The 11,689-nt window shown below is 38.6% G+C and overlaps 1 protein-coding gene across 1 annotated transcript; it reads left to right on the top strand.

Moving 5' to 3' along the window:
- The first annotated feature begins 9,498 nt into the window (after positions 1–9,498).
- Positions 9,499–10,071, top strand: Ifna15 (interferon alpha 15). The gene has a single exon (NM_206870.1). The coding sequence runs from the start codon at positions 9,499–9,501 to the stop codon at positions 10,069–10,071; it is 573 nt and encodes a 190-aa protein (NP_996753.1).
- The last annotated feature ends 1,618 nt before the right edge of the window (positions 10,072–11,689 follow it).

Genomic DNA, 11,689 nt, shown 5'->3' with positions numbered 1-11,689 from the left:
GTCCACACTTTGGTCTTCGTTCTTCTTGAATTTCATGCATTTGGCAAGTTGTATCTTATATCTTGGGTATCCTAAGTTTCTGGGCTAATATCCACTTATCAGTGAGTACATATTGTGCGAGTTCCTTTGTGATTGGGTTACTTCACTCAGGATGATACCCTCCAGGTCCATCCATTTGCCTAGGAATTTCATAAATTCATTCTTTTTAATAGCTGAGTAGTACTCCATTGTGTAAATGTACCACATTTTCTGTATCCATTCCTCTGTTGAGGGGCATCTGGGTTCTTTCCAGCTTCTGGCTATTATAAACAAGGCTGCTATGAACATAGTGGAGCATGTGTTCTTCTTACCGGTTGGGACATCTTCTGGATATATGCCCAGGAGAGGTATTGCAGGATCCTCCGGTAGTACTATGTCCAATTTTCTGAGGAACCGCCAGACTGATTTCCATAGTGGTTGTACAAGCTTGCAATCCCACCAACAATGGAGGAGTGTTCCCCTTTCTCCACATCCTCGCCAGCAACTGCTGTCACCTGAGTTTTTGATCTTGGCCATTCTGACTGGAGTGAAGTGGAATCTCAGTGTTGTTTTGATTTGCATTTCCCTGATGATTAAGGATGTTGAACATTTTTTCAGGTGCTTCTCTGCCATTCGGTATTCCTCAGTTGAGAATTCTTTGTTCAGCTCTGAGCCCCATTTTTAATGGGGTTATTTGGTTTTCTGGAGTCCACCTTCTTGAGTTCTTTATATATATTGGATATTAGTCCCCTATCTGATTTGGGATAGGTAAAGATCCTTTCCCAATCTGTTGGTGGCCTTTTTGTCTTATTGAATGTGTCTTTTCCTTTGCAGAAGCTTTGCAATTTTATGAGGTCCCATTTATCGATTCTTGATCTTACAGCACAAGCCACTGCTGTTCTATTCAGGAATTTTCCCCCTGTACCCATATCTTCAAGGCTTTTCCCTACTTTCTCCTCTATAAGTTTCAGTGTCTCTGGTTTTATGTGGAGTTCCTTAATCCACTTAGATTTGACCTTAGTACAAGAAGATAGAAATGGATCAATTCGCATTCTTCTACATGATAACCGCCAGTTGTGCCAGCACCATTTGTTGAAAATGCTGTCTTTTTTCCACTGGATGGTTTTAGCTCCCTTGTCAAAGATCAAGTGACCATAGGTGTGTGGGTTCATCTCTGGGTCTTCAATTCTGTTCCATTGGTCTACTTGTCTGTCACTATACCAGTACCATGCAGTTTTTATCACAATTGCTCTGTAGTACAGTTTTCGGTCCGGCATGGTGATTCCACCAGAGGTTCTTTTATCCTTGAGAAGAGTTTTTGCTATCCTCGGTTTTTTGTTATTCCAGATGAATCTGCCGATTGCCCTTTCTAATTCGTTGAAGAATTGAGTTGGAATTTTGATGTGGATTGCATTGAATCTGTAGATTGCTTTTGGCAAGATAGCCATTTTTACAATGTTGATCCTGCCAATCCATGAGCATGGGAGATCTTTCCATCTTCTGAGATCTTCTTTAATTTCTTTCTTCAGAGACTTGAAGTTCTTATCATACAGATCTTTCACTTCCTTAGTTAGAGTCACGCCTAGGTATTTTATATTATTTGTGACTATTGAGAAGGGTGTTGTTTCCCTAATTTCTTTCCCAGCCTGTTTGTCCTTTGTGTACAGAAAGGCCATTGACTTGTTTGAGTTAATTTTATATCCAGCTACTTCATTGAAGCTGTTTATCAGGCTTAGGAGTTCTCTGGTGGAATTTTTAGGGTCACTTATATATACTATCATATCATCTGCAAAAAGTAATATTTTGACTTCTTCCTTTCCAATTTGTATCCCCTTAATCTCCTTTTGTTGTCTAATTGCTCTGGCTAGGACTTCAAGTACAATGTTGAATAGGTAGGGAGAGAGTGGACAGCCTTGTCTAGTCCCTGATTTTAGTGGGATTGCTTCAAGCTTCTCACCATTTACTTTGATGTTGGCTATTGGTTTGCTGTAGATTGCTTTTATCATGTTTAGGTATGGGCCTTGAATTCCTGATCTTTCCAAGACTTTTATCAAGAATGGGTGTTGGATTTTTGTCAAATGCTTTCTCAGCATCTACCGAGATGATCATGTGGTTTTTGTCTTTGAGTTTGTTTATATAATGGATTACATTGATGGATTTCCGTATATTAAACCATCCCTGCATCCCTGGGATGAAACCTACTTGGTCAGGATGGATGATTGTTTTGATGTGTTCTTGGATTCGGTTAGCAAGAACTTTATTGAGGATTTTTGCATCGATATTCATAAGGGAAACTGGTCTGAAGTTCTCTATCTTTGTGGGGTCTTTTTGTGGTTTAGGTATCAGAGTAATTGTGGCTTCATAGAATGAGTTGGGTAGAGTACCTTCCGTTTCTATTTTGTGGAATAGTTTGTGAAGAACTGGTATTAGGTCTTCTTTGAAGGTCTGATAGAACTCTGCATAAACCCGTCTGGTCCTGGGCTTTTTTTGGCTGGGAGACTATTAATAACTGCTTCTATTTCTTTAGAGGATATGGTACTGTTTAGAAGGTCAACTTGATCCTGATTCAACTTTGGTACCTGGTATCTGTCCAGAAATTTGTCCATTTAGTCCAGGTTTTCCAGTTTTGTTGAGTATAGCCTTTTGTAGAAGGATCTGATGGTGTTTTGGATTTCTTCAGGATCTGTTGTTATGTCTCCCTTTTCATTTCTGATTTTGTTAATTAGGATTTTGTCCCTGTGCCCTCTAGTGAGTCTAGCTAAGGGTTGGAGGCACTCAGAGCTATGAGTTTTCCTCTTAGGAATGCTTTCATTGTGTCCCATAAGTTTGGGTATGTTGTGGCTTCATTTTCATTAAACTCCAAAAAGTCCTTAATTTCTTTCTTTATTCCTTCCTTGACCAAGGTATCATTGAGAAGAGTGTTGCTCAGTATATTTCTTTAGGTGCTTCTCAGCCATTCGATATTCCTCAGTTGAAAATTCTGTTTAGCTCTGTTCCCCATTTTTAATAGGGTTATTGATTCTCTGGAGTCTAACTTCTTGAGTTCTTTGTACATTTGGATATTAGCCCTCTACAGGATGTAGGATTGGTAAGATCGTTCCCCAATCTATAGGTTGCCATTTTGTCTGACTGACAGTGTCCTTTGCCTGACAGAAGCTTTGCAATTTTATAAGGCCCCATTTTTTAATTCTTGAACTTAGAACATAAGCCATTGGTGTTCTGATCAAGAAATTTTCCCGTGTGTTTGAGGCTTGCCCCCACTTTCTCTTCTACTAGTTTCAGTGAATCTGGATTTATGTGGAGGTCCTTGATCCACATGGACTTGAGCTTTGTACAGATGAGAATAGGTCGATTTGCATTTTTCTACATGCTGACCTCCAGTTGAACCAGCACCATTTGTTGAAAATCCTGTCCTTTTTCCATTGTTTGGTTTTACCTCCTTTGTCAAATATCAAGTGACCATAGGAGTCTCGGTTCATTTCCAGGTTTTCAATTCTATTCCATTGATCTTTCTGCCTGTCTCTGTACCAGTACCACACAGTTTTTTTTGTTTTTTGTTTTTTGTTTTTTGTTTTTTGTTTTTTGTTTTTTGTTTTGTTTTGTTTTGTTTATCACTATTGCTCTGTAATACAGCTTGAGGTCAGGAATGGTAACCCCCAGAAACACTTTTTTGTTGTTGAGAATAGTTTTCACTACACAAGATTTTTTGTTATTCCAGATAAATTTGCAAATTGCTCTTTTTAACTCTATGAAGAATTTAGTTGGAATTTTTATGGGGATTTCATTGAGTCTGTAGATTGCTTTTGGCAAGACAGCCATTTTTACTATATTAATCCGCCAACCCATGAGCATGGGAGATTTTTCCATCTTCTGAGGTCTTCTTCAATTTCTTTCTTCAGAGACTTGAAGTTCTTGTTGTATAGATCTTTCATTTGTTTGGTTAGAGTCATTGTGAAGGGTGTCATTTTCCTAATTTCTTTCTCAGCCCACTTATTCGTTGAGTATAGGAAGGCTACTGATCTGTTTGAGTTATTTTTATATCTGGCCACTTTGCTGAAGTTGTTTATCAGCTGTAGGAGTTCACTGGTGGAATTTTCGGGATCACTTAAGTGTAGTATCATATCATCTGCAAATAGTCATATTTTGACTTCTTCCTTTCCAATTTGTGTCCCTTTGACCTCCTTTTGTTGTCTAATTGCTTTAACTGGAATTTCAAGTACTATATTGAATAGATAGGGAGAGTGGGCAGCCTTGTCTAGTCCATGATTTTAGTGGGATTGCTTCGAGTTTCTCTCCATTTAGTTTGATGTTGTCTACTGGTTTTCCATATATTGCTTTTACTATGTTTAGGTATGAGCCTTGAATTCCTGCTCTTTCCAGGGCTTTTAACATGAAGGAATATTGAATTTTGTCAAATGCTTTTTTAGCATCTAGTGAAATGACCATGTGGTTTCTTTCCTTTGAGCTTGTTTATGTAGTGGATTATGTAGATAGATTTCTGTATATTGAGCCATCCCTGTATCTCTGGCATGGTGAATTATTGTTTTGATATGTATTGAATCCGGTTTGTGAGAATTTTATTGAGTATTTTTGCATTGATGTTCATAAGGGAAATTGGTCTGAAGTTCTCTTTCTTTTTTGGGCCTTTGCGTGATTTAGGTATAAGCATATTGTGGCTTCATAGAACAAATAGTGTTCCCTCTGTTTCTATTTCATGGGATACTTTGAAGAGTATTGAAATTAGATCTTCTTTGAAGGTTTGATACAGTTCTGCACAAAACCCATCTGGACCTGGGCTTTTTTTTTTTTTTTTTTTGGTTGGGAAATTTTTGATGACTGCTTCTACTTCTTTAGGGGTTATGGGACTGTTTAAATGGTTTATCTGATCATGATTTAACGTTGGCACCTGGTATCTGTATAGAAAATTGTCCATTTCATCCAGATTTTCCAGTTTTGTTGAGTATAGGCTTTTGTAGTAGGATCTAATGATTTTTTTTAATATCCTCTGTTTCTGTTGTTATGCCTCCCTTTTTCATTTATGATTTTATTAATTTGGATACTGTCTCTGTATACTCTGGTAGTCTGGCTAGGGGTTTATTTATCTTGTTGATGTTCTCAAAGAACCAGCTCCTGGTTTTGTTGATTCTTTGTATAGTTCTTTTTGTTTCTACTTGGTTGATTTTAGCCCTGAGTTACATTATTTCCTGCTATCTACTCCTCTTGAGTGTATTTGCTTCTTTTTGTTCTAGAGCTTTGAGGTGTGCTGTCATGCTGCTAGTGCATATTCTTTCTAATTTCTTTTTGGAGGCACTTAGAGCTATGATTATTTTTCTCTTAGCACTACTTTCATAGCGTACCATAAGATATTTTTTTGTTTTTTGTTGTTGTTGTTGTTGTTGTTGTTGTTGTTGTTGCTATTGAAGACCAGCCTTAGTTTGTGATCATCTGATTGGACGCATGAGGTCATTTCAATCTTCCTATACCTGTTAAGGCCTGTTTTGTGACCAATTATATAGTCAATTTTGGAAAGGTACCATGAGATACTGAGAAAAAAAGGTATATTCTCTTGTTTTAGGATAAAATTTCTATAAATATCTATTAAATCCATTTGGTTCATATCTTCTACTAATTTCACTGTGTCTCTGTTTGGATACCTTCTTGCCCTTTGCCAACTGCAGCAGATGGAAGAGTTGGCCCTGGGGCCAGGAGAGTTGGAGACCAGGCCATGCCCCTCACTGGTGCAGCGCTCAGGAAAATGACACTTGTGCCTCTCCTCAGTAGCAGAGTAGAGCTGGCCCCAATGGCAAAGGCACAGATCAGCCATCCCTGAAATCACAAGAGCTGGCTAGCCCCCTAACTGGCTGCAGCCCTTGAGAGTTTCTTGGTACCTCATCAGGACAGCACAGTGGAGTTGGCTCTGGTGGTGTGGGTGAGCTGGCTTCAGGTCATAAACAAGAGAGATTTCCCTAACTCTTGCAGGCTGCAGCACTGGGTGAGCTAGTCTGGACAATTCTGGACAGTTCACCTTGCTGGTGTGGGTGTGGGAGAGCTGGCAGGCTGACCAACACACCTATCACCTATGTCCAGATTCAAGGCTTTGGCTGACCCACTCCAACATCTACCTCATTTATGAACGTCTGGAAAGCAGCAGTCCTGCAGATTCAAAGCTGTAGGATCTCCATGATACAGGGCAGCCACACCATATCTGAGAAGAGTCCTGTGGAGCACTGAGTACTGATGGCGTAGAGGAAACCAGAGGCCTTAAACCAGATAAATGACTCATTGCAATGAACAGTTGCAAGTAAACATCTGTGGAAAAATGTATACACAGTGGGGCAAATGACACTTTAGAGATTCTGTGATGAGATGGTGTTTAGTTTTGTTTTGTTTATATTTTATTTTATTTTATTTTAGAGGGATCACAAAGGCAGAGGACAGATACAAAGGAACAAGAGATGAGTGGGATTGGGGTGCATGATGTGACACCCACAAAGAATCAATAAACAGATAAAAATATGTTTTCTAGATTTCTAGGTTTTCTCCTCCCATTCCTATTATTCTAAAGATAGATATTTTCATTATTTTTTTTTACAGATTTCATGGATGTTTGTGTCAAGAAATTTTTAGATTTAGCATTTTCTTTGAATTATGCATCAATTTCTTCTATGGTGTCTTCCACGCCTGAGACTCTCTCTTCCATTGCTTGCATACTTTTCGTGGTGCTTGCATCTGTAGTTTCTGTTAGTTTAGCTAGATTTTCCATCTCAAAGAGTCCCCCAGTTTGTGTTTGCTTTATTGTTTCTATTTCCATTTCCAGGTCTGAGCCATCTACTTTACCTCCATGACTATTTCTTTCGTGGCTTTCCTGAAGAGATTCCTGCATTCCTCTCATTGATTGTGTTTTTCTGGATTTCCTCAAAAGATGTATTCATTTCCTCTTTGAAAGCCTCTATCATCTTCATAAAATTGGCTTTAGGTCATTTTCTTGTGCCTCAGCTGTGTTGGAATAGCCAGGCTTTGCCATAGTAGGATACCTAGGCTTTGGTGATGTGATATTGCCCTGGATGTTGTTGATTGGGTTGTTGTGGTGGCCTCTCTTCCTATGGGTTTGAGGTAATATTATGTTAAGCACTGATTTCTGAGTTTATCTGTGTTGGATGGATAACGTTCCTTTGTTTCCTTTCTGTTCTTCTGGCCTGAGTGCCCTGTGGTTCTGGTGACCAAGTCTCTGTCTCTGCTGGTTTTTGGGTGCCAACATTGCCTCTGAAGTTCTGGGTTTCTGGAGTTCTAATATCTGGCATAGCCTCAGGAGTTCTGGATACAGGCGTGGATTCTGGGGTGCCAGGTGCCAGGTGCCAGCATGGCCTCTGGTAGGACAGGGAGCTTCTGCCTGTGTTGTGGCTGGTGAAGGGAGGCAGGGGATGATGGGCTGTTGGGTGAACTGGCTTGGCTCTAAAGCAGTTTGGAGGGCTATGGAAGGGTTTTGGCTGTGATTGCCTAATGGAATGCTGGAGAGCAGTATGCTTCTGTCTAAGTTGTGGGCCAAGGTATGCAGAACATTTTACCCAGTGAGCTCTCAAAATGGTATAAAAATCATTAGATGAAGATCTAATACACAGTGATTGTTAAATTAGTGTTTTATATAACTAATTAATTAAAGTTAGTACATGAAATTGGAAGAACATTATTCTTAGCCTTTAGATGTTTGAAATTTTTAAAGTGTCATTAAATCAATATTTTAAATGTAGAAAATTTTAATTAGCAATATGCAATAGATTATAATTTAAATAATTATGTAATTGATAGAGATAAAAACAAAAATTGAGTGTAGTATGAAATTCAGTAACTTTTAAATAAACTGATAAAATTGATCTGGACATAGGTATGAAAATTTTAATTGTTGGTTGAATATCTGTGTTGTAATGGTCAATGACAACTCTATTGAGAAGAAAAACCTTGTAAAATAGCTCCATTGTCTTTTTTATTTATTAAGTCTCCAAAACTTTACCATATTTGTGTTCGAAAAACTAATAGCTATAGTGATTTTCAGAAAAGAAAGGTGACAAATAATTATATTGATCTTGAAATTGAATAAAAGGGAGCCTGTACAGGAAGTGAAATGAGTCAGGAAGAGTTTGGTTTTTTTTTTTTTTTTTTTAAGCTTATTGAGATGGAAAAAAGTATGAGTAGTGGTGTTTTGTTTTCAACCATATTAAATGACAGAAAAGAGAAAGGAAAGAAAATGAGGGTCTCTCAGCAGACCCTGGGGTGGTAATCAATGTAAAGTGGGATTATAAATCAGCCTATATTTCAATTGTTGGGTCCTTTGGAGTCATGACAGTGCAAGAGTCTGGGAGATTTCTTAGAGGAAAGGCAAAGAGCTGAAATACTTGAAAAAGATTTGAAAGCGATAGTCAGAAGCACAGGTAGCTACAAGATCATGTACAAATATAGCAAATAAAATCAAAATAACTAACCATGCAATGAAAGAGAAAATCAGTGAAGAGGTCCTATAAAGACAGAAAAGAAATCTTAGTATTGAAAAATTCAATATGTCAATGAAAAAATGCAGAAAGAGGTTCACAGCACACAAGAGGTGTCTTTGTCACAAATAAGTGAGCATGTGAATGTGTGTGTGTGTGTGTGTGTGTGTGTGTGTGTATGTGTGTGTGTGTGAGAGAGAGAGCATGCACAAGCCTGCAATGTTCTAAATGTTGTGATCAGAGGCCACCTTACAGGTGTTTGATCTTTACCGTAACCAGGAGTTCCAGGAATCAAACTTGGCTCATCAAGTTTGAACAGCAAACCATTTTATATATTGGGCCCAGAGGATTGCATGACAGTCACGGAGTAAACAGCTAAAATACAGTGATAATTAAATTAACCTTTTATATAAATTTATATAACACTTAATGAAGGCAAAATGAAGAACTAGATTTTAAAACTTTAAATTTAATATTGGAATAATTTAAAGTATACCATTATTTCAACATATTTTAATTTAGAAAAAAAATTATTGTACCTTACATTATGATTTAAACATTTTGTAAATGACATAAATGAAACAAAAATTAATTGTAAAATGAATTTCAAAGCCTTTGATAGGAAACTTTTACAGGGGTGGATTTTTTTTTTTGTTAAAACAGATGTGTAAATTTCAGACAAACAATGTTTACCTGTGGTGTAATAATTAATGAAAATTCTAATCAGAAAATGAAAACCTATAAAAACAACTTTCAGAGGGTAGCAGAGAAAGAGGAAGCCAACCAAAGTAAATTAGAAAAATGCCCATACAGAAGCAGAGAATGAGTTAAAGAAAGTGAAAAGACAAGTGGAAAGAGAGAGGAGGACATTCAGAAAATGAAAACTAGTGTTTGCCCTATTTAAGACACATCCATACAGGATGGTCTTCAGAGAACCTAGAGGGGAAGGTTCAGGGCCAAACAGCCCAGAGGACCAGCAACATCTGCAAGATCCACAATGGCTAGGCTCTGTGCTTTCCTGATGACCCTGCTAGTGATGAGCTACTGGTCAACCTGCTCTCTAGGATGTGACCTGCCTCAGACTCATAACCTCAGGAACAAGAGAGCCTTGACCCTCCTGGTACAAATGAGGAGACTCTCCCCTCTCTCCTGCCTGAAGGACAGAAAGGACTTTAGATTCCCCCAGGAGAAGGTGGATGCCCAGCAGATCCAGAATGCTCAAGCCATCCCTGTCCTACAAGAGCTGACCCAGCAGGTCCTGAACATCTTCACATCAAAGGACTCATCTGCTGCTTGGGATGCATCCCTCCTAGACTCATTCTGCAATGACCTCCATCAGCAGCTCAATGACCTCAAAGCCTGTGTGATGCAGGAGGTGGGGGTGCAGGAACCTCCCCTGACCCAGGAAGACTACCTGCTGGCTGTGAGGACATACTTCCACAGGATCACTGTGTACCTGAGAGAGAAGAAACACAGCCCCTGTGCCTGGGAGGTGGTCAGAGCAGAAGTCTGGAGAGCCATGTCTTCCTCAGCCAAGTTGCTGGCAAGACTGAGTGAGGAGAAGGAGTGAGTCCTGAGACAAAGTAGAGAGGACTCTCCTGAATGAGGACTCTATCTCTCTTCTTAAGCTCTCCTTTAAAAACTCTCATTTATTTTTGTATGAATACAATCAACCAGCCTAGATGTTCCAGCAAAACTGAGCAAAGATTTTCTGCGTGTAAAAACATGTTTTGTAATATTGTCATGTCTATTTATTTATTTATTTATTTATTTTCTTAATAATATAATTTAAGGTATTTGTTCTCAATCCTGCAGTCTTATATTTTCTTTAATGTAGCAAACCATCATATATAATTAAAATAATTGTGTTCAAATAAATTTGCTTTATAAAACACTTTACATGTTAATTTGGTATCTCTTCAAATTTCTCCAGTGTTCCTAACAGTATTAAACACCATTAAAATTGTACAAATGGACTGTGTCCAAGGATCATGCTGCATACACATGTACACTGCACAGCATTCAGACAAACCCTAAAGCTTTGCCTCTACTTTCTCTCCAGTATACTGATGCTATGAGGTAGAAAGCTAGAGAGTATTGCTCACATCATGTTGTGTCTCAGTCCTCTTTGACCCATTATTCCCTAGAGTAATCTTCCATCTGACTTCCCTGACCTCTGGTACCCACCATCTACTCTCAACTTTGATGAGTTTCACTGTTTTGGTTTCTAAATATGAGTGAGATTATGTACAGCAATACAAAAATAGGTAAAAAAAAAAATGACTAGCATGCCTAAGTAGCACAGACAAACAAGCCAAGAAGAATGAAGGTTTAACCACATTCATAGCCCCAAGAACCAGTTTTTAGAATAAATCCCACCAGGGGAGTGGAATGCCCTTAAAATTAATTATTTGAAACACTACTATTCACACTGAATCTCATGGGCTTTTCTCCTTTTTCTCCTTCTCCACTGACTCTTTCTGTTCCTCCTTGTCCTCTTTTCTTCCTCATTCTTCTAGTTCTTGTCCTAGTCCTCCTCCTCTTCCTCCTCCCCTTTATCATCACCATCTTTCTCCTTTTCCTCCTGCTTCTTAGACTCCATTTGCTCCTTCTTCTTGGTCTACTAGTTTTGCATGGTACAGTGCCATCTTCTGGATCATGGGTAGCCTCTCTCAGGGGCCCCATCCCTGAGGATAACTAAATCTCCCTCTCCCAGTTGCCATAGTTCCTCAGCTACCAGTGGAACTGCCTCCATTTTCCAAGCTGATATTTTGTCTGACTTGGTCATGTTCACTCAGTCACAACCACTCTCAGATCACTTGTGTTGTGTTGTGTCCAATAATTCAGCTTTACTGTAGTCATTTACTGTCTCTATCTCTTTCGATTCTTCTGCTCTCTCTTCTGCAATGATCATTGAGGCCAGGTAACCAGCCTTCTATTTTCTGCTCAGTGAGCAGTTGTGGGTCTCTGTGTTTATTGGCATAGACTGCAAAAGCTTTCTGTGGTAAGGGCTGGCCAGTGGAGTAACTTTCTTTTAGATGTAAGCTGTAATTTGAAATCAGGTATTGTTACATTATGAATATAATAATACTAGTTTCTTTGATATCTACATGGTTCCATATACATTTTAAAAATAATACTTCTGGGAGAAACATTATTGTTTGGATTGCATTGAACCTGAAGATCAC

This window comes from Mus musculus, chromosome 4 (assembly GCF_000001635.26).
Source record: "Mus musculus strain C57BL/6J chromosome 4, GRCm38.p6 C57BL/6J".
NCBI lineage: Eukaryota > Metazoa > Chordata > Mammalia > Rodentia > Muridae > Mus > Mus musculus.
This window is presented reverse-complemented; position numbering and strand designations above follow the sequence as displayed.